General features: G+C 42.3%; 1 protein-coding gene across 5 annotated transcripts in view; it reads left to right on the top strand.

Moving 5' to 3' along the window:
* The first annotated feature begins 264 nt into the window (after positions 1-264).
* Positions 265-23,544, top strand: part of Mccc1 (methylcrotonyl-CoA carboxylase subunit 1) — a 51,954-nt gene continuing 28,674 nt past the window's right edge. For 4 of the 5 annotated variants that reach the window (XM_087619070.1, XM_087619080.1, XM_087619075.1 and 1 more), the window contains exons 1-9: positions 265-444; positions 2,561-2,607; positions 4,240-4,376; positions 7,472-7,567; positions 9,635-9,756; positions 10,267-10,414; positions 10,496-10,617; positions 16,216-16,327; positions 17,432-17,513. In XM_087619070.1, the coding sequence (XP_087475196.1) occupies positions 368-444; positions 2,561-2,607; positions 4,240-4,376; positions 7,472-7,567; positions 9,635-9,756; positions 10,267-10,414; positions 10,496-10,617; positions 16,216-16,327; positions 17,432-17,513 (943 nt within the window). In that variant the 5' untranslated portion in view covers positions 265-367. 5 annotated transcript variants of the gene reach the window in all.

The following is a 23,544-nucleotide window of genomic DNA, read 5'->3' as shown; positions in this document are numbered from 1 at the left end:
GTTGTATTAAATACGTAGGGATAGTTTTTACTGTGTCTTTCTTTCCCTGATATTCTGCCACGCAGTTCCCACTACCCCTCTTTCTTGATGTTTAGTGAAAACGCTTGCATTTCGAGTGGTGGTTTGAAAGGCTCTGTATTTTCCTGTCATACTGGAGCCCAGCCCCTCACAGTTCACCCCACCCCCAGGCACATGGTCCAATCAGCCAACCGGAGCCTTTGAGACACCCAGTTCTATGATTGGCTCTTGCGGAGACGCCCACTTGCTCTTTTGAGGGCGGCCGACAGGGAACAAGAGGCTTGCGCAGGGAGGAACGCTTTCACGAGTTAGCCAAGCAGTTTTTGGCGGCCAACAAGGCAGTGCGGAAATGGCGGCGGCGGCTCTGTTGGCTGCGGTGGACAGGAACCAGTTGCGGCGGGTCCCGATCCTGCTGCTGCAGCCGAGGTGACTCGTGGGGGCAACGGGCCTGTGTACAGATTGTCGATCTATGCGGGGGCGCTGGGTCACGTGAGCAGCCCTTTACGCGTCTGTGTGTAGTTTAGGTAGGCGCTATCCCTCTTCACCCTTTTGGCTCTTCCTACAGACCCAGCCGCCTGGTCTGGTTTCTGCTCTGAGCTTGAGGGGCTAGGCGTCCGGAATGCTGCTGCAACCGAAGATGGCATACATACATAGCTAGAGGCTTGCACCAGGACCCCCTTCCCAAAGTCTCTGTCAGCTCAGCTCCCCCGTTTTGAGTGCAGTTCAGAGAAGGATTCCTAGAGATCTTTCCCATTGCTGGGAAGAATCAAATTAATGAGAGGTGAGTTTGGTCGAACGCTCTTGTTCACAAGTTTGAACAAAGCTGACAGATGAGTACCCCGGATCCTTTTGGAGATGAAGCTCCGCACTTTGGGTACAGTGAAAACCCCGAGTCGTGTAGGTAGATTGCTTCATCATAACCATCATCTCCCCGCATTCTGAAAGATGTGCTGGCCCAAGGGCAAGAGCTGCTGGCAGAAGGTTGGGTCCACATTAGCTGCTCACTACACCTGTAACCTTGGCCGAGTTACTTAATATCTGTGCTTCGGTTTCTTCTCCTAGGAGAAGGTGATGATGCTTGTATCTAACCGAGATGATATTAAGACAATACTAGTCGTTTGTCCAGATCAACACGTGGATAAAAATTTAATCACATATGGTCCATTCAACCATATGTGGTTAAATCTGGTCGGTGCCCCAGATTTTGGTGAATACTAAAATATAGGTCTTCACACTATATTTTAAATAAGAAAGATGGTAAAAGTCATATTACTGTTGTTTTCCTTCTTGTGAATTTCCTTAGGTTCTTAAGAATATCACAGACTCATTCTCTGTCTCTCAAAGCATTCTGCTGTTTTTAAAATTAAAACTCTTACCAGCACGAGACTTTTATTTTATTTTTTTTTTTTTTTTGCCAGCCATGATTCCTCCAATACCTCAGAGAAAAGAATTCAGAATAGTAAGGTTCCACGCATGAGAATAGAGACGGTCTTAATCAGTGGATTATCTCCTGGCAGGCAATTGACTCATCTTGTTTAAATGTTTTGAGATGTAGCAAAAAGAACTTGGAAAAGTGGGATAGAGAAATCGGAGCATTGTCAAGATAGAGGACTGCAATTAAGGGGCGTGTCTGTCTACGTCACTCAGTCTTCAGTCTTTACTAGCTGAAAAAGCTTTAGGCTGTCTGTCGGTGATCCCAGGTTGAATACATGCAAAGCCGACATTTCATAGGCATGGCTGCTGGAAAGGCCTAATATCCCAGCTTACCTGAAGAGGTCAAAGGGAAAGCCATGCTCCAAGCTGGAAAATTCCTTCAAAAGATCAGGAAAGTTAAGTCTTCCTCCTTGAAGAGTAAGACTGAGAACCGGGCTGTATTGGAAAGATTTGGGAGCACCATTCTCTGGGGAAGCCATCTGAAAAGCTCTCATGCCAAAGATGTATGTTTTCCCAGTAGGCTCCAGGATGACAGCATCCAATGACGTGTGCCTCCCGGGATGACAAGTGTATGTGTTCCTCACATGACCCTTGTGTCCTGCTGGTTGCACAGTCACATGTAAAGGGTATATGCATACTGTTGCAGTCATCTAATATCTAGTGTATCCTGTGACCTTTGTGCTTTGTGAAGGAACTAAACTTATCAGTCTACATATGACCATGGCTTTGTTGGGGAAAATTGTATACTTTAAAACCGGGAAGTGTCTTCAGGATTTACCTCTTACAAAATGGGAGCTAGATGACCTAGCCAAGGTAGATGAGCACCTGAGCTTTTTAATCGTCTCTCTGGCCAGATGCCAGCTTCAGATATTAAACAAGGTAGGTGACTTATCCAAAGACGTGAACAGAGAGGGAAACTTGTCAGAACTCAACATCTCAGGCTCTGTTTATGTTTTCTTTCCACAGAGAGTCTTACTAAATCAGTAATTGCTAATGGGCTTAAGGTTGACCTTCCACCATATCTGGACTTGTTTATAAGTTTTGAAAGAGCAGCCGCCGATCTCGTATGTTGTGGTGAATTATAATTCTGTTTGGGTTTATATTGTAGGGAATGGCCTTGGAAGCACAGAACCGTGAAATATGGAACAACCCCAGGTACCAGCACAGTTCCCTTAGCTTTGCATGAGAGTGTGAACCAGGAAAAAGAAATGTTTAACCTCTAATGTGTGCACAGTAGAACTAGCACTCACAAACCTTCATACTTTTGTATTTTCACAATAACTTTCTTATTCATGCTCAGTCACCAGCTTTGCTCTCTGTGTCAAATCCTTTGTGTGAATTCTGATGTATGATGACAGAGAACATCTAAAAATGTTTGAGACAGGGTCTCTCTACACAGCCCTGGCTGTCCTGGAACTCACTGTGTAGATCAGGCTGGCCTGGAACCCACAGAGATCCACCTGCCTCTGCCTCCCAGGTACCAGGGGTAAAGGCATGCAACGCCGTGCCTGGTGAGGGCCTTTATACTAATGTAATTTCTGCCTTTTAATAAAAGCACTGTTATTTTCTTGAAGTGGAATTTTACAAGAAATTCAGAGATAAATTGATACAACTAGTTATAACGGAATAAACTCTGGTTGAGTGGATACGACGCCTACTTATTCTAGATCGCAGCAGCCTCAAGGGCCCGTCACGGTGCTTGGAATATTTAGATCGTGTGGGAAAACATTTCATGTTATAGGAAACCTTATTATTTAAGAGAAACCTGATTTTAAGCTCTCAGCGTTTAGCTCACGTGCGATGATGAAACTATTCATCATATTATTTTTTTAGATCGGACATTTTTTTTTTGCCATGGTTGAAACAAAAATGGCAAACCTCTTAGGCATTCAGAATTAAGTATAAATCATCAGGTGAGAGTGCAGGCAATAGTGTAAGGAGTGTTGCCCACCATACGATATTATTCCCTTATAAAATTACATAGGTGGTTATCTTATGGATGAACCGTGAGTTTGTGAACAGCATGTGATCAGTACAAATGACTTTTTCAGACATAAAATGGAAAGAACTATGCAGAGTGGTTGGCAAAAGAAGGCCCCTGTGGACATATTTGAAATGCCTGTACTAACTAGGTTTAGGTTAATAAAGATGGGAAGGAATTCTCACGCTTCAAGAAAGAGTGTAAGGAAACATTGGGAACACACCTGACTTGACTGAATAATGGCTGGCACCTCCAGAGAAAAGATAATCTTAACTTGCCCAGAGTTTGGGAACTGGGAAAAGAGTGTCTGTGCAAAGAAGCCATGGTTTGATTCTCTGATGTTAAGTTGACAAGGAGACTTCCATGTGGAAATTGACATTAGAGAGATAGAAACATCAATGAGCTGAGAGTGCAGATGCTATCGACATCTTGGGGATGGCATCGCACAGCCGCAGTGGGGCGTTTCCATGGCATGACAAGAGAGAAAGACTGAGAGAACCAAGTCGTGTCTCCTTCGCATTGCACTTCTTGACTTAAATGTCCTACCTTTTCCATATGAAGGTCATACAGTCTATATGTTTTTTAAGATTTATGTATCTTTTACGGAGTAACTCGAGTTTGCATTAACAAAGCTATCATGAACATTAGTGAGTAGAAAAGAAATCCACTATCTAATAATAAAATGGTAATTTTAGCCATTCATATGCAGTTCTATTAAAACAAACCCTTATGCGCTAACTAATAATATATTTTTAACTTCTTATTTCCCAATAACATTTGGGTCTATTCCTCATGATTTTTAACAGGAGGAAGCATCACCAAGGTCCTCATTGCAAACAGAGGAGAAATTGCCTGCAGGGTGATACGAACAGCCAGAAAAATGGGTGTACAATCTGTGGCTGTTTACAGCGAGGCCGACAGGAATTCCATGCATGTAGATATGGTATGTTGTCAAAAGCCAGAACAAAATCTAGTTAGTGATTGTGTGTATTTGTTTGTGTCCAGTTCGGCTCCTTGGATTATATTTATTTTTATTTTGTACATTGGTGTCCTGCCTGTGTGCATGATTATAGACAACTGTGGTCTGCCTTGTAGGCCAGTGCTCTTAACCACTGAGTCATCTCTCCAGACATAATCATGATTAAGTTTAGTTGTAGAAGTTGTGTTTTTTATTATTTTATTTGTATATTTATTTGGTTTTGTTGTTGTCGCTTTGGCTTTCTGTTCGTTTGTTTGAGACAGGGTTTCCCTGTGTAGCCCTGACTGCCCTAGAACTCCCTCTGTAGATAACACTGGCCTTGAACTCACAGAGATCTGCCCCCCAAATGCTGGGCTCAAAGGCGTGCACCACCACTGCCCAGCTCAGTTTAGTTCTTGATGGTAACAGCTGATGCTCGAAACCGTGAACAAGGTTCACGTAGGTGGGTTCCAGCTACTCAGTAAGCACTCCTCTTGGGGACACTTTTAAGACGTAACACCAGTTGAACCAGACAGCATGGTCAGTCACCTGATTTATAGGCCAGGTACTTGATCTCCTCGGGGACTGCTTCACTCCAGGTCCCTGACATCCAAGGACAAAACGACCAAGACACTTGTTAACAGTGGTCAACTACTGGCTTGAGCTGCTGCCTTAGACAAGTCACTTGATGTTTCTGAACTTTAGCTCGTCAGGAAAATCCCAGCTAAAAACACCATCTCCTTTGTTCCGCTGCTGACTCTTCAGGCCTAGCACAGGACTGCACGTACCAGTTCGAGTTCCCGGACCAGCTTAAGTTCGGCTGCCTTTCTGGCCTCGACACCTTCTCCTTTCTCCATTTGTTCTCTGGACCCCCACCCACCTGTATTAATTCAGCCATAATTGTGGAAGTTCAGCTGTCAAGACTTGATCCTCCTCTTTCTTCTCCCTGAAGTCGTTCATTCTAGATCACCTTCCCCTTTAAGGGAAATCCCCAGGTTTCTCTTTTGCAGCTCAGACTTCCTTTTGACACCCCACATGCTTCCCTCCCCAGCTGACAACACCACCTCTACTTGTAGGAATAATGACGCAGAGATCTGGGTATCTTTAACGCCTCCCTTCCTCTTCCAACTTTACACGTCATCCTCCCTCATTTACAGCACACTCCGAGTTACTTCTGCCGCCCAGACCCTCCTGCCCACTTCCTCCTGCCCTCTCCTCCCTGCACCCAAAGTCTGGTCACTCGCTGTCTTGTCTTGACTAGGGTGTGCGGCAGCCTGGTGAGCCTTCTAACTGTCTCCTCCTGCTCCGCTCTAATGATCTGTTTCTTGCATTTCAGCCAGACAAGTTCTGAGCCACAGCCGGTTCATACGGTGTAATTGCTTTAAACCTTGTATCTAACTCTTCCAGTCAGGGGTACTTCAAGAAACAGATAATACTCGGCGTTGGTAAAATTGGGTAGAATTGCTGTGTTGATGCAGATGTTAGTGAAACCCAAGTACTGATGAACCAGGAGCTATTAAAATGTACACATTCTTTTTTCTTAAAGATTTGTTTGTTTTTTATTTATTTATTTATTTATTTATTTATTTATTTATTTATTTATTTAATATGAGGACACAATTGCTGTCTTTGGATAAACCAGAAGAGGGCATCAGATCTTATTACAGACGGTTGTGAGCCACCACGTGGTTGCTAAGAACTCAGGACCTCTGGAAGAGCAGTCAGTGCTCTTAACCACTGAGCCATCTCTCCAACTTAAACGTACACATTCTTAACCCTGCCCTGCAAACATTCTCTTAGGTCTGTGGCCCCAACATAGGCTCAGATACGAATGCGTACAGGCACGTAAAGACTCTTGTCAGCGTTGCCCGTGTCCAGTGCCATGCCACTACAACTCACATTAAGCGAAGAGGCTTGTGATTAAACGAGCCGTGGCACCTCCATTCTGTACAGCTATTCTACACAGTGAGCCACGTTTATGTGAACAAATAAAAATAAAGTGTCCTAAGCTGATTATAGTGGAAACGTGCCTGGGGGAACTGTAACGCAGAAAGGGCGCTGCCCAAGGTCAGTTTGCCATTGTGTTATTGTCCATGTTTCTCGGAGTGAGAACAGACCTGTGTTTTGTGAAGTTAAAAGTTAAAATATAGTATTTTTGGTGTTTTTCTGCCTCATTCCCCCCCCCCCCAAAACTCATACTGAGTTCTATTAGGAAAGAAAAAATTCAAATGTTTTTTACTTCCCAGATGCCTCATGAAATCTGTGTTATCACTGGTCCCCTGACCTCTGGCTTGCTGTGGCCCAGCCACATGGGCTGTCCTTGTTTGCTTACACAGACCAGGCTCCTGACCATCTGGATCTTCACATGTGTTGTGTTCTCTGCATGGAAGCTCTCCGATCCAATCCCTTCCTGGGTCCACTTTTTCCATCCACCCCTAGACAAAGTCCTTACCAACCTGGAGGAACCTGCCTTGACTGCCCTGCTAGCTCACCCTGGCCACCTGCTGACCAGAGCCAGTCCTTCCATCACCTTCACAGTCCCCCCTCCCTTAGGGCCTTTGTCACGGCTTCCATTTGTGTGTAAATGCTAATGGCTGCCTTCCCTCTGTGCAGAACACTTCCCAGATCGAAGCCTGGCACTCAGTAGGCATTCTGCACGTGTATGTAAATGAGTGAATGCATGACTTGTACTTAGGCTGCTTCAAGGGATGCCTCGGTCAGATGAGAAATTTAAAGGATAGGGTAGGCTGATTCACAATTGTGAGAGATTCTATAAACTTTGTAACATTTTCCTGCTGTGTATTTCTCTTCATGTATTTTGTATCTGTTTTCAAGTAATGACTTTTGGCATTAGATACATTTAAGATCATAATCAAGTGTGATTGAATCTGGAATGCAGTTTATTTGGGAAATCGAGGTTTGACTCTCCTTATGTGCAAGGTTGAGTCCTAAACTGCCTGCTTCTGCTTCATTTTTAAATTTTTCACGCCATTAGCATTGCCCAGCATTCTATATTTAATAGTAAGTAAGGCTGATGTGGTTCTGTATAGAATACAAACTAACCACGCCTTCCTTTACAGGCAGACGAGGCGTATTCCATTGGCCCTGCGCCATCTCAGCAGAGCTACCTCGCAATGGAGAAAATCATCCAAGTGGCCAAGAGCTCTGCAGCACAGGTGAGACGTGCAGAAAACTTCACAATACGAAGCAAATCAATCTTCCATAGTTTATGCAAACTTACTTCTTTATAGACATTTTCTCTCTTTAGCTAGTTTTTACATCTGATTATTGAGTTATCCTTGTAAGCTGTATTCATTTCTTCTCCTTAGCTTTCTTACTGTGTCCTCTGCACTTGAACTCTTTTGGGAAGCAAGAGGAGGGAGAATCTAAACTATAAATTAGAGTTAAGAGAGTTGAGCTCTTCTTGGAACCTCAAATGTTAGAGGTCAGGCTAGTTTTACACAAAAACAATAGTTAACAAATCCCTCTTTCCAGGGTGCAGTCCTTTTCTTTCTTTAATAAAGATGTTGTTTTGCTGCTGAGCCTGTCAACCTGAGTTCAGTTCCTGAGAGCTGACAACTGACTCCTCCCAATTGTCTCCTGACGTCCACATGCTCACCCCACAAAACACACACACACACACACACACACACACACACACACACACGCACACACACGCACACACACGCACACACACGCACACACACACGGAGTAAAAGATGTAGTAACAACTATTTAATAGCCATCACTATCTTTTAACCCAAAATATGTCTTAAGATAAAAAGGGAAAGATATTTTAATTGTTTTTTGAATTTAACTTATAATAATAGCCACTCCTCGATTTAAAAGTTCAGTTATTAAAAATTTTGAAAATTGGGGCTGGAGAGATGGCTCAGCGGTTAAGAGCACTGACTGCTCTTCCAGAGGTCCTGAGTTCAAACCCCATCAACCACATGGTGGCTCACAGCCGTCTGTAATGAGATCTGATGCCCTCTTCTGGGGTGTCTGAAGACAGCTGCATATATATATATATATATATATATATATATATATATATATATATGTATATATATGTGTGTGTGTGTATATATATAATAAGTTGTTTTAGCTTTTTTAAAGTTTTATATAAAGATTAAAAATGTAATATATATAATAAGTTTTCTAGAGATTACAATATTACTCATTAATTCTACTTTAAAATTTTATTATATGTGTGTATTTTTTGCATGTATGTGTATGTGTGTGTTTGCATTTATGTGTATGGATGTTTACATATATGTGTGTATATGTGTTTTGTGTGTATATATATGTGTTTTGTGTGTATATATATGTGTTTTGTGTGTATAGTGTGTGCGTGTGTGTGTGTGTGTGTGTGTGTGTGTGTGTGCTTGTGTAGGGCTAAGAGCTCATGAGAACAACTTTGAGGAGTCAGTTTTCTCCTTCTACCTTCTGATGGCTTCCAGGAATCAAGCTCAAGCTGCCAGGCTTTCTGTAGAAACTTTACCCACTTTATATCTTACTGCCCTGTTAATTGTACTTCTAGGTTTATATCAAATAATTTATACCAGGGGCTCATCCTTGTATACCATAGTTCATAGTCACATTGTTTATAGAAGATTAAAAGTAGAAACAACTCACATGCCTGTGAATGAACAAATAGTGGATGAACAAATGTAGGAAGTATGTAGAGTGAAATATTGGCCTTACAATAGATGAAATTCTATACAGGTTGCCGCAGGGATGACCTTTGAAATCATGCAATGTTAAATAAGCCAATTGTAGACACTCGGGTATACAATTCCATAGACAGACATTTACACATGCAAATTCATAGCAAGGGAAACAGTAGGTGCCTGGCCATAGGGAGTAGGTCTAGGATGGTGACGATGCTTTGCAGACAGAGGCTGATGGCAGGAGGAGACTGCCCCAGCTGCTGAGACGGGGGCCTTGAGCTTTCCTGTGTATGACTACAATAAAAGGACCAAGGCTGAGGATGGAACTCCACAGTAGACAACTTGCCTTCGTACATGTGAGGCCTGGGTTTGATGTGAAGAAAGAAAACGGAGATTTTTCTGTTGTAAAACAGGCTTCAAAACTTCAACACGAATGTTCTAGTCATCTCTTCAGGAGGAACTTATAACAGAGACCTTGTTGTCTTGTCAGCCATGTCTGGAGAGGTCTCAGAAGGCAGCTTTGCCAGCTGAGAGCTAGTGAGTAAGTTCCTTGTGCTCTCTCTCCTGTAGGCCATCCATCCAGGATATGGTTTTCTTTCAGAAAATATGGAGTTTGCTGAACTTTGTAAGCAAGAAGGAATTATTTTTATAGGTCCTCCTTCAACTGCAATTAGAGACATGGGTATAAAGAGGTAAGTGTCAGAAGAAATTGAATTCGTTTATTACTACAGGGAATTTTAAAATCAAATTAGATGCATTATTATTGGTGTGTTTCTGCAAGCCAAGTGCAGGGGCATTCCTCCTTTGCATGGGTCCTACATGTGGGACTAAACTCAAATAGTCAGGGCACGCACTTTATCCACGAGGCCATATTACCAGCTCCATTAATAGAGGCATTTCAAACTGTACTCTTTGGTTGGCATTCTTCCAAAATATAAGGAAATTCCACTGGATTTTGGAAAATATAGACATAATTGCATTGTAATTGCAAGATGCACATTAGTTGTCTGGGGTTAGAAGACGGCTGGCGGGATAAGCTACCACAATGAAGTGAGAGCAAGTATGGAACAAGGACTTTTCAGTGTGTGTGTTAACATTGGTTCCTGGCGCAAGCCCTGTCTTTACCTGCGGTGTGACGGTTTCTTTAAAGAGTTGTGGTTTGTAGATTTTAATTGGGTCATCTTGGAATTTTTCCTCTAAAGCACATCCAAGTCCATCATGGCTGCCGCTGGAGTACCTGTTGTGGAAGGTTACCATGGCAACGACCAATCTGATGAGTGCCTGAAAGAGCATGCAGGGAAAATCGGGTATCCTGTGATGATCAAAGCCATCCGTGGTGGAGGAGGAAAAGTGAGGCCCTGGGTACCTGCCCCTGTCATTTCTGGCTAGAGGTCTGTATTCACGTTGTGGTAACAATCCTTTCTTTCTTAGGGCATGAGGATCATTAGGTCAGAAAAAGAATTCCAAGAGCAGCTAGAATCAGCCCGGAGGGAGGCAAAGAAGTCTTTCAACGATGACGCAATGCTGATCGAGAAGTTCGTGGACACGCCAAGGTGGACTGCTGGTTGGGTGTTTGGCTTTGTTGTCTGTTTTCGTTTGTGTGTTTGTTTTTGTTGGGCTATAAGCAATGCATGCATATTCTGTTAGCTATGATGTTGTAATTCTATGGAAGTTCTTGAAGTCCCCCAGTTCTACCTCTGTAGTATGGACAGTGTGCTTGCTCCTAAACATGTTCTTCTGTGTTAATAGAAAACGCACGCATACGCACATAAGAAACAAACTATGTCCAAAAGAACAGTGGACAGAACCAGTTATAACATAATGATGGTATGCAGTGGTATTATACCCCAGGCATCTTTCTGTATCAGTAAAAAATAACTCTCTTAGTACCTTTGTTCAAGGTAAAGTGATCCTGTGACATTGATGCCCCAAAACATGCTTGTTACTGGTGAAAGTCAGGGTTTTCTTCCAGTATAAATAAGTTCTTCTAAGAATCAGCTATGTGCTCTAAGCGCTAATCAAAGGACTCAGAAAAGCAAAGCTTGTGAGTTAACTAGAGTTGATTATGAAGACTTTTCTCATCATTTCGTGGTATTTTAACAAGTTGTAACCCTCCTCGCCAGCACTTACCATGTGCCAGGCTCTATGTCTCTCGTAGGCTAGGTAATCTTATTGTCGTTGTCATTTTAACACAATCCCCCATACGTGTAATCCTACCTTCAGTCTGTGCGTCAGGGCACTAGGCAATGGAGCGACTGTGCTGTCTGTGGTCACCCATGGTTGAGAAGCTGGAATTTGAGTGCAGACAGGTTGACTTCAGAGTTCACATTCGAGACCATCGCACTGGGGTGCATCTCTAGACGCCACCATAGAAGGATCATAAAGATTCCTAGCTTTTTCTGTTTTTTAAAATAAAATAATGATAAAATTACCTATACCGTAGGTTTTTGTATGTGAATATAACCTTTAAATCAAGTGGAAAGAACAGTTCATTTCTGGAATATGGGTAGAAAGTTTTTTGCTTGCAAGCAATGAACTAGAAGTACTGAGTTCTTTCCTTAAAACAAAGTCCAAGAAGGACCTCTCTTTTTAATATTATCTTCTCTTTAAAGAGGGCCTGAGTTGGTTTTGCCTTTGGTTTACACCTTATGAAAGGTAGAACTGGTGGCTGGAGAGATGGCTCAGCAGGAAAGAGGACTTGATACTCCTGCAGATGACCTAGGTTTAATTCCCAGCGGCCACATGGCAGCTCACAATCATCTGTAACTCAGATTACAGAGGATCCAGTGATCTCTCCTGGTTTCTGTGGGCCTGGCATCAACACGCATGTGGTGCATGATTATACATAGAGGCAAAACACCATACACATGACACAGACGTAAGTCTATCTTTAAAAAAAATAGAACTATACCCGAGAATGATACAATAAATGAAATTTAATTGCAGTTTGATAGTTAAAAAATAAATCAATTCAAAACAGGGTGATTATTAGGAGAGCATAGCAGATGCCACCTACTAGTGGGAGTAAGGCAGAAATGAAGAAGGTTCTAGATGTTTCCTTCTGTAATGCCTTTCAGAAGAAAACAGATGGGTCATTCAAGTCAGCGTCCTCTTACGTGAGCTCTGAAGGAGCACTTGCTGGCTGTCCCAGTGTGTGTGGCTCAAACAGCAAACAGTGATTATTGGAGGCAGGGCCGTATCCTGTAGCCGGACCACCATGCTGACCTGGAACACACTATGCAGAGACCTTGAGCTCATGACCACCCCACCCCAGCTCTGCCTCCCCAGAGCTGGCAGACACCACCACATCCAACCTGATCAAGTTAGTGTTTCTGTCCTGTAACTTCTAGTCAAAACCCTCGAATCCTTTAATAGCATAGTTACCATGGTGTTCTTATAGCCTGCTGAATAGCTACCTCCTGGAGTAGAGTTCCAGAGAACTTGTAGTCGTGCTTGCAAATCCAATTAGCATTATTGTTTATGTAAGAGACGGGGATGGGGAAGCATCTTCAAAGTATATGATGTTAGAGATAAAATGCCACATTCCTTTTTCAGATTACATTTAGCACGTATTCTAGATGGCTTGCGAACAGACATATTTTTGGTGTTTATCCCTTGACAGTCCATGCACTGCTGTACTATCCCACAGCTCATGTCTCCTTTCTAACCAGACTTAACATTGGCTGAGTTGGAACCACTGGTCAGATGCATCTATGCACTGGGCCCTTGACCTCTGCACAAGGAAAGGATACCAAGAAAGAAGAGAATGAGGGCCATCGGATGATCTCAGAGACCACAACAGAACCAGAGTCTGTACTGAGCCTCCCTTACATATTAAGTTCCAAAGGAGAGGAATTTTCTAGTTCTGAGCCTCAGAGGGCAGCTCCTGTGTACAGTTTGGACCCACATGTGACCTTCATACCTTGAAGTCACTACTGTAGTGTTTCCTTCCACAGAGCAATGAAAACGTGAGAGAGGCAAACACACTTCATATCTGATGTGTAAAGAGGTTGGATACCAATGAAAGCAGGAAAACAAACCCTCTGAATGACATTTGGATGCATCACAGAGCAGTCCACTCGGCAATGTGGACCTGCCTATGAACACAAGTTGCAGTTGAGATCGCCTTACCTGGGGTAGCTGCTGCTGAAGCCCTCAGACTTCACAGGAATTCCCACCATTGTTTGGTGACTTAAGTATCAGTCAACATGAAAGAGAGGCTCCTGTGTCATGGATGCACCCACTTTCATGGAAAATCCAAATGACCTCATGATTTGGAGAGGTGGTGGGAAAAGCGTTTAATACTCGGCCTAGAATATTCTGCTCTCTTTGAGAAGCTTATCCTCCAAGGAAACCATGCTCATGTTTTATATAGTGAGAAAGGCACCACCCAGTCTACCATTTCTGCAAAAATCCAACAGCCAGAATGGCGACAAGACCCTGGATGGAGCTAAGTGTGGAACATTTGCCTGCCATTTGCAAGCCTTTGGGTTCAACCTCAGAACTAAGAAAGCCTCTTAAAGTAACTAGGGCCTTTCGTGAGTGTTAGGTCATGAGTCTTGCCTTGTGAGTGGAATTAGTGCCCTTCTAGAAGGGCTTCAGGGAAACCATCTGCTTGTCTTTGTACCACATGAAGACACAGTAATAAGACACCATATGTGAAGAACAGGCTCTCACCACACTCAAGCTCGGGTCCATCTTGTACTTCACACCCTCCTGAGCTGTAAGACATAAACTTATGTTGTTTATAAATATCTCAGCCTAAGGTGTTTTGTAATAATAGGCAGAATGGACTAGACTGTGTCTCTAGACTCCTTGTGGTGACAGTGTGCTGCTCCGAAGGAGGTATAGTGCCAGTTTAGTTGGAGAAGTGCTTGGGAAACCCAATCAGTCAGGAGAAAACAGCAAACATGGAATGACAATACAAGAAGCAACTGAATCTATGGTGTGTGTGATGCTGACCTCCATCATTCCTGGGCTAACCTGAGGGCTCAGGTCTGTCACCTAGTACAGCATATTCTATTTCTGACAAAAAAAAAAAAAGTTACAAGGCCAGAAAAGCACGTCCTGAAGAAACAAAGTGAGCACCCCAACCAAACAGCCGTGACCGAATCTAAGCACTACCAGATAGAAAGTGTAAAGTAACTCATTAATTCATTACGGGCTTTGACCCGACAAACAGAAAATGCAGCAGAACAAATGGGAATGAGAAGCAGAGTCATGGCAAAAGCATAAAAAGAAACTGAACTCCCAACAGAACCATTTTAAAGGTACTCTGTGTTCCCTGAATAACAAAAGAAGGAGCAAAAGGAAGAAGTAATTTGAAGTAGTTATAGTCAAGGACTTTCCAAAGTCATGGTCCACAAGACCATAGGAGACAGATGACCAGCTCTCTGGATGAGTAGGTGCCCCCTCCTGTGCACGTGAAGTTTAACCTGGGAGACGTGGAATCTACGGGAGGGGAAGGCTGCTCGTTTGGATCTGAAACACTCATATTTGTGAGAAGGTTTAGTCTCCAGCTTGACATTCTTTGGAGGAAAAGCCTGGTCTGAGATATTCCAGGAGGATGTGCCGTTGGAAGAGACAATGGGGCCCACCCCTCGTTCCCTTTCTTAGCTTGGCTCTGCTATGTCCTTCCACTTAGATGAGCTGTCAAAGGCCCAGGGCAGCAGGGCCAGTTGGTTGTGGATTGAATCCCAGCAACCATGAACCACAAACAATGACAATAGTTTATCTTTTTATGATTTATTTATTTTTAATTTTTGAAAGTATAGTTTTGCCACTCCCTTTCTTCTCTCAAAACCCTCCTACATACCCTGCCTTGTTGTCTTTCAAATGCATGGCCTTTTTTTTCATAAATGTGATGTTATGCATGCATATATGTATATGCATATATCTAAGTATAACCTTCTCGATCTGTACAGTGTTACTTGTATGTATCTTCTTAGAGCTGACCATGCAGCATTGGCTGACCAACTCATGTGCTCGTCCCTGGGGAAGACTGTTTCTTCTTTTCTCAGTGCTCTTTACTTGCCTATAGTTCTTTGTGTAAGGTTGAGTGGAGCCATCTGTCCTTTCTGCCATTCACTCTAGCATGCCTGTTCTTGTTCGGCTCATGTCTAGGCAGTCATTTTGGTGCAACGTCATGGGTGTAACCTCCAACATTACTAAGAGATGCAAAACCCCTGACCCTCTGGCTCTTAGGATCCCTCCACCCCTCTTGTACAATATTCCCCGAGCCATCAGAGCATGTGCGATTTATAGATGTATTGACTGGGACTAGGTTCCATGAGTCAGTGTTTGATTGGTTCTGGTTTTCCGTAGCGTCCGTCTGTTATAAAGAGATGTTTCCTTGACAAGGGGTGAGGACTCCACTATCTGTGTGTCCAGCAGATGTTTCCACTGCTGTTAGGGATTGTGCTGGCTTAGTGAGGTGGTGCCTGTAGGTTCTTCTCCAGGACCTGTGAGTTCAGTAGCCCTGGGTAGTGAGCTAGGACCAAGTAGTGTGGGAGCCTCATTTTTCTAGGCATTACATAGGTCCACTCTCAGTATGACTTATCAGAATTTGCTAGCTTTTCTTTACTCAATATTAAAGTGCCTTTTTGTTTCTGTTTATCATGATTTAATGTTAGCACACTCTTAAAATACTAATATATGTTTACTTTTAATTATTTGATGTATGTCTTAACTCCTTTGTAGATGAGACAGTTTGATTTCAGTTGTCCATTGATTTTTAAAATCTAACTGTAAAAGGCCTTTTTGGTTTTTCAAGCTAGTAATTATTGACCTTCCCATGAGCTATAGTTTGTAATTAATTTTTGTAACAAATTAATCAGTCTTTGATATTTTTATTTTGTGATTAACCTATATTTCGAGTCTCCTGTATTTTCACTCTTCTTGCCTACCAGCCATTTCAGGTACATAAATTTGTTTTCTGCAGTTTATCATACAAACTTTTGGAATCTTTTAACTCAGATTTTATAAGATTGTACCCATGTTCCTAGGTTGTAATCTCCACATACAGTGCAGATAACACGTTTCTCAAAGAAAATGGTGGATCTTGGTCATTTTGGCCAATTGTTTGGGCTGATAAATGTGAAATCTCTCAACCCTGAATGAAGTATATTAACATGTGTTTCTTTTTGAAATAGGCATGTGGAAGTCCAGGTGTTTGGTGATCACCATGGCAATGCAGTGTACTTGTTTGAAAGAGACTGTAGTGTGCAGAGGCGACATCAGAAGATCATTGAGGAGGCCCCAGCGGTAAGGAAGCTAAAAGGATATTTCTGAGGTTCTCTTGAATGTATGCCCTGTTTAATCTCGTTTTCATGACTGATCTAGAAAGCTAAAGTCTCCTATCCCTAGCATCCGAATAGTAACATAATGATAAAACTTTGGTGCACAGCTGAGGATCTGTGGTTGGGAAGTAGAGTATTGTTCTGGGACCAGACACAGGTGAGTCCTGTTCCTTCTGGACAAAGTTCAAAAATGTCTACCTTGGTGCAAGTGTCTGACTAAGAATTGATATTAACAACTGGACAGTGAGGTTAGAGCACACAGTTTAAGCTATAGTTATTATCTAGTTGTTGGACATCTTCATAGAGAAGACTCTTGTTTTAACCACTGTTTCAGTGTGTTCCTAAACTATTTCAGTCATCCCCTTGTGCAGTAGTTATATTGTGGAGGAACTGTAATCACTGACATCTCCCCTTTAGTATGGTTCCCATCCCTTAGTTGGTTCAAGTTGCTAGGAGCCAGGGCTACTTATTTTTGGGTTTATGTTCCTTTGGGACTTACAATGGCCATTGGTGAGATTCATGTCTGTATTTCTGAAACATCAGGGGTTTGAGGTTCATAGTTAACCTAGTCCTTACACTGTTCAAAAGAGAATATTTTGTTTCAGAATATATTAAATATGTGAAATAGATGTCAACAACTTCAGTAAAGCTTAATTTTAAGCAGTGATTATTTAAATGCCTATGACTGTGCCTGCAGAAGCAAGATGCATCAGATTCTCCTGGGTTCCCTTACAGGTCGTGAGCTGCCTGATATGATATGGGTGATGGGAATTAAATTCTAACCCTCTGCAAGAGCAGCACACACTCCACTGATCCATCTCTCCAGCTCAATACTTGTTATCTTCTATATAACCTTCTATCTGAATGTTATGGAGGTTGTTATGAAAATACAAGGTATAAAAATATGTACTAGCACTGAGTCATAGATGAGCAGAAGCATTCAACTTTGGTATAGTGAAGACAAAGTTGCACATTATCTTTTTAATGCAGCTGCATTGTCTTTACATTTGGTATAAATGTATTGTGAGACTAAGTACTAATGGAAATTATCTTCAATATCTTCCTGTAGCCTGGTATTGATCCTGAAGTAAGAAGGAGGCTGGGAGAGGCTGCAGTCAGAGCTGCGAAGGCTGTCAACTATGTGGGAGCAGGTGTGTTAAAACTTCCTTGTGAAAATTGTATTTGTTTCAGGAGATTAGAGGGACATAAATCAGGCTCCCTTGATGTTTTAACCATATCTACAGTAAGAAATATACTTTTAAGAAAAAAGCATTCTCCTAATCAGTTCTTAGCCTAATCAGATATGTAAAAGTTTGATACTTCCTATTCTTTTTTTTTTTTTTTTTTTATTAACTTGAGTATTTCTTATATACATTTCAAGTGTTATTCCCTTTCCCGGTTTCCGGACAAACATCACCCTCCCCCCTCCCCTTCCTTATGGGTGTTCCCCTCCCAAACCTCCCCCCATTGCCACCCTCCCCGCATAGTCTAGTTCACTGGGGGTTCAGTCTTAGCAGGACCCAGGGCTTCCCCTTCCACTGGTGCTCTTACTAGGATATTCATTGCTACCTATGGGGACAGAGTCCAGGGTCAGTCCATGTATAGTCTTTAGGTAGTGGCTTAGTCCCTGGAAGCTCTGGTTGCTTGACATTGTTGTACTTTTGGGGTCTCGAGCACCTTCAAGCTCTTCCAGTTCTTTCTCTGATTCCTTCAACGGGGGACCTATTCTCAGTTCAGTGGTTTGCTGCTGGCATTCGCCTCTGTATTTGCTGTATTCTGGCTGTGTCTCTCAGGAGCGATCTACATCCGGCTCCTGTCAGTCTGCACTTCTTTGCTTCATCCATCTTGTCTAATTGGGTGGCTGTATATGTATGGGCCACCTGTGGGGCAGGCTCTGAATGGGTGTTCCTTCAGTCTCTGTTTTAATCTTTGCCTCTCCCTTCCCTGCCAAGGGTATTCTTTTTCCTCATTTAAAGAAGGAGTGAAGCATTCACATTTTGATCATCCGTCTTGAGTTTCCTTTGTTCTAGGGATCTAGGGTAATTCAAGCATTTGGGCTAATAGCCACTTATCAATGAGTGCATACCATGTATGTCTTTCTGTGATTGGGTTAGCTCACTCAGGATGATATTTTCCAGTTCCAACCATTTGCCTACGAATTTCATAAACTCGTTGTTTTTGATAGCTGAGTAATATTCCATTGTGTAGATGTACCACATTTTCTGTATCCATTCCTCTGTTGAAGGGCATCTGGGTTCTTTCCAGTTTCTGGCTATTATAAATAAGGCTGCGATGAACATAGTGGAGCACGTGTCTCTTTTATATGTTGAGGCATCTTTTGGGTATATGCCCAAGAGAGGTATGGCTGGATCCTCAGGCAGTTCAATGTCCAACTTTCTGAGGAACCTCCAGACTGATTTCCAGAATGGTTTTACCAGTCTGCAATCCCACCAACAATGGAGGAGTGTTCCTCTTTCTCCACATCCTCGCCAGCATCTGCTGTCACCTGAGTTTTTGATCTTAGCCATTCTCACTGGTGTGAGGTGAAATCTCAGGGTTGTTTTGATTTGCATTTCCCTTATGACTAAAGATGTTGAACATTTCTTTAGGTGTTTCTCAGCCATTCGGCATTCCTCAGCTGTGAATTCTTTGTTTAGCTCTGAACCCCATTTTTTAATAGGGTTATTTGTTTCCCTGCGGTCTAACTTCTTGAGTTCTTTGTATATTTTGGATATAAGGCCTCTATCTGTTGTAGGATTGGTAAAGATCTTTTCCCAATCTGTTGGTTGCCGTTTTGTCCTAACCACAGTGTCCTTTGCCTTACAGAAGCTTTGCAGTTTTATGAGATCCCATTTGTCGATTCTTGATCTTAGAGCGTAAGCCATTGGTGTTTTGTTCAGGAAATTTTTTCCAGTGCCCATGTGTTCCAGATGCTTCCCTAGTTTTTCTTCTATTAGTTTGAGTGTGTCTGGTTTGATGTGGAGGTCCTTGATCCACTTGGACTTAAGCTTTGTACAGGGTGATAAGCATGGATCGATCTGCATTCTTCTACATGTTGCCCTCCAGTTGAACCAGCACCATTTGCTGAAAATGCTATCTTTTTTCCATTGGATGGTTTTGGCTCCTTTGTCAAAAATCAAGTGACCATAGGTGTATGGGTTCATTTCTGGGTCTTCAATTCTATTCCATTGGTCTATCTGTCTGTCTCTGTACCAATACCATGCAGTTTTTATCACTATTGCTCTGTAATACTGCTTGAGTTCAGGGATAGTGATTCCCCCTGAAGTGATACTTCCTATTCTATTTCAAGGTAAGATGAATGAATTGTTTTTCTTTTGAGCTAAGAGTTGAAGCTAGGCCTCACATATTCTGGTCAAGAGCTTTACCGTGAAGGTACCCTAAAGGTCTTTAAGAGTGGTTTTTAGATCACAGCAAAACTGAACAGAAAGCCAAAGTTGTATTTATACCTAGCCTGCCCCATCACAGCCTCTAGCTGTGTTAGCATTCCCAGACCAGAGTCAGACCATGTGTGCACTTGCATGGTTCACACCCGACCCTAGTCCATGGGGTTGTACAGCCTATGAGTTTTGAGAAATGTGTAATGAAAGGGGCCGCCTCCTGCATTAATAGTGTCACACAGAGTAGTTTCACTGAATAAATATCCTCTCTGCTCTCTCTGTGCATCCCTTCCTGGGCATTAAACACCAGCAGCCATCATTCTTTATATAGCCTTCGTGTACTATTGCATGAACTTAAACAACTGGAATCATGCAATGTGAATCCTTCACAGAGTTGTCCTTTCTCCTTAGGGCCAGGTATATTTAATTTTCCTCCATGTCATCTCATAGTTTGATATTTTTTTCTTTCTTTTTTTTATTGGACATATCTATTTACATTTCAAATGTTATTCCCTTTCCCAGTTTCCTGTCCATAAGCCCCCTATCCCCTCCCCCATTAGGGTGTTCCCCCCATCCACCCCTCCTTTAACCCCCCCAACATTCCCCTGCACTGGGGGTCCAACGTTGGCAGGACCAAGGGCTTCCCCTTCCCCTGGTGCCCCAACAAGGCTATTCTCTGCTACATATGCATTTGGAGCTCTAGGTCAGTCCATGTATAGTCTTTTGGTAGTGTTTTAGTCCCTGGAAGTTCTGGTTCATTGGCACTGTTGTTCTTATGGGGTTGCAAGTCCCTTCAGCTCCTTCAATTCTTTCTCAAATTTCCCCAAAGGGGGTCCTGTTCTCAGTTCAGTGGTTTGCTGCTACGTTCACCTCTGTATTTGACATGCTCTGGTTGTGTCTCTCAGGAAAGATCTATATCCGGTTCCTGTCGGCCTGCACTTCTTAGCTTCATCCATCTTGTCTAGTTTTGGTGGCTGTATATATATGGGCCTCATGTGGGGCAGGCTCTGAATGGCCATTCCTTCAGTCTCTGCTCTAAACTTTGCTTCCATATCTCCTCCTATGAATATTTTTGTTCCCCCATTTAAGGAGTGGAAGCATCCACATTTTGGTCATCCTTCTTGAGCTTCATGTGGTCTGTGGATTGCATCTTGGATAATTCAAGCTTTTGGGCTTATATCCACTTATCAGTGAGTGCATACCATGTATATTTTTCTGTGATTGGGTTACCTCACTCAGGATATTTTCTAGTTCATTCCATTTGCCTATGAATTTCATGAAGTCATTGTTTTTGATAGCTGAGTAATACTCCATTGTGTAGATATACCACATTTTCTGTATCCATTCCTCTGTTGAAGGGCATCTGGGTTCTTTCCAGCTTCTGGTTATTATAAATAAAGCTGTTATGAACATAGTGGAGCATGTGTCTTTGTTATATGTTGGGACATCTTTTGGGTATATGCCCAAGAGAGGTATAGCTGGGTCCTCAGGTAGTACTATGTCCAATTTTCTGAGGAACCTCCAGATTGATTTCCAGAGTGGTTCTACCAGTTTGCAATCCCAGCAACAATGGAGGAGTTGTTCCTCTTTCTTTACATCCTCACCAGCATCTGCTGTCATCTGAGTCTTTTATCTTAGCCATTCTCACTGGTGTGAGGTGAAATCTCAGGGTTGTTTTGATTTGCATTTGCCTGATGACTAAAGATGTTGTATATTTCTTTAGGTGTTTCACAGCCATTCGGCATTCCTCAGCTGTGAATTCTTTGTTTAGCTCTGAACCCCATTTTTTAATAGGGTTATTTGTCTCCCTGCAGTCTAACTTCTTGAGTTTTTTGTATATTTTGGATATAAGCCCTCTATCAGTTGTAGGATTGGTAAAGATCTTTTCCTAACCTGTTGGTTGCCGTTTTGTCTTAATGACAGTGTCCTTTGCCTTACAGAAGCTTTGCAGTTTTATGAGGTCCCATTTGCCGATTCTTGATCTTAGAACATAAGCCATTGGTGTTTTGTTCAGGAAATTTTCCCCAGTGCCCATGTGTTCGAGACTCTTCCCCACTTTTTCTTCTATTAGTTTGAGTGTATCTGGTTTGATGTGGAGGTCCTTGATCCACTTGGACTTAAGCTTTGTACATGGTGATAAGAATGGATCAATCTGCATTCTTCTACATGTTGACCTCCAGTTGAACCAGCACCATTTGCTGAAAATGCTATCTTTCTTCCATTGGATGGTTTTAGCTCCTTTGTCAAAGATCAAATGACCATAGGTGTGTGGGTTCATTTCTGGGTCTTCAATTCTATTCCATTGGTCTATCTGTCTGTCTCTGTACTAATACCATACAGTTTTTATCACTATTGCTCTATAATACAGCTTGAGGTCAGGGATGATGATTCCCCCAGAAGTTCTTTTATTGTTGAGGATAGTTTTAGCTATCCTGGGTTTTTTGTTATTCCAAATGAATTTGCAAATTGCTCTTTCTAACTCTATGAAGAAGTGAGTAGGAATTTTGATGGGGATTACACTGAATCTGTAGATTCCTTTGGCAAAATGGCCATTTTTACTATATTAATCCTGCCAATCCATGAAAATGGGAGATCTTTCCCTCTTCTGAGATCTTCAATTTCTTTCTTCAGAGACTTGAAGTTCTTGTCATACAGATCTTTCACTTGCTTGGTTAAAGTCACACCGAGGTACTTTATATTATTTGGGTCTATTGTGAAGGGTGTCGTTTCCCTAATTTCTTTCTTGGCTTGTTTCTCTTTTGTGTAGAGGAAGGCTACTGATTTATTTGAGTTAATTTTATACCCAGCCACTTTGCTGAAGTTGTTTATCAACTTTAGTAGTTCTCTGGTGGAACTTTTGGGATCACTTAAATATACTATCATATCATCTGCAAATAGTGATATTTTGACTTCTTCTTTTCCAATCTGTATCCCTTTGACCTCCTTTCGTTGTCTGATTGCTCCGGCTAGAACTTGGAGAACTATACTGAATAAGTAGGGAGAGAGTGGGCAGCCTTGTCTAGTCCCTGATTTTAGTGAGATTTCTTTGAGTTTCTCTCCATTTAGTTTGATGTTGGCTACTGGTTTGCTGTATATGGCTTTTATTATGTTTAGGTTTGGGCCTTGAATTCCTGATCTTTCCAGGACTTTTATCATGAAGGGGTGTTGAATTTTGTCAAATGCTTTCTCAGCATCTAATGAAATGATTATGTGGTTTTTTTATCTTTGAGTTTGTTTATATAATGGATTATATTGATGGATTTCCATATATTGAACCATCACTGCATCCCTGGGTTGAAGCCTACTTGATCATGATGCGTTCTTGGATTCGGTTGGCAAGAATTTTATTGAGTATTTTTGCGTCAATATTCATAAGGGAAATTGGTCTGAAGTTCTCTTTCTTTATTGGGTGTTTGTGTGGTTTAGGTATAAGAGTAATTGTGGCTTCATAGAAGGAATTCGGTAGGGCTCCATCTGTTTCAATTTTGGTACCGGCAGCTGACTGTGTCTATATTCCTGTGTCCAGAGGCACTATGCAATTTTTTTCTTGGACCAGGGGTGGGCAGAGGTGGGCAGAAGTGGCAGTCTGTCCTGCAGTCTCAGGATGGTCTGCACTTCTGGGTGTTCAGCTGTCTTCCCTATGGGATTTAGGTGCAAGGAGCTGTGTAATGGGATCAGTTCAGTTCTAGGCACAGCCAGAAACCAGAAGTGCCCTGTCCCAGAGGACTTCTGCCTCAGCGTGTCCTGAGTCCACCAGGCAGGTCACTTGCAGAAAAGTTGGTTT

Source organism: Rattus norvegicus, chromosome 2 (assembly GCF_021556685.1).
Source record: "Rattus norvegicus strain SHRSP/BbbUtx chromosome 2, alternate assembly SHRSP_T2T, whole genome shotgun sequence".
Lineage (NCBI taxonomy): Eukaryota > Metazoa > Chordata > Mammalia > Rodentia > Muridae > Rattus > Rattus norvegicus.
This window is presented reverse-complemented; position numbering and strand designations above follow the sequence as displayed.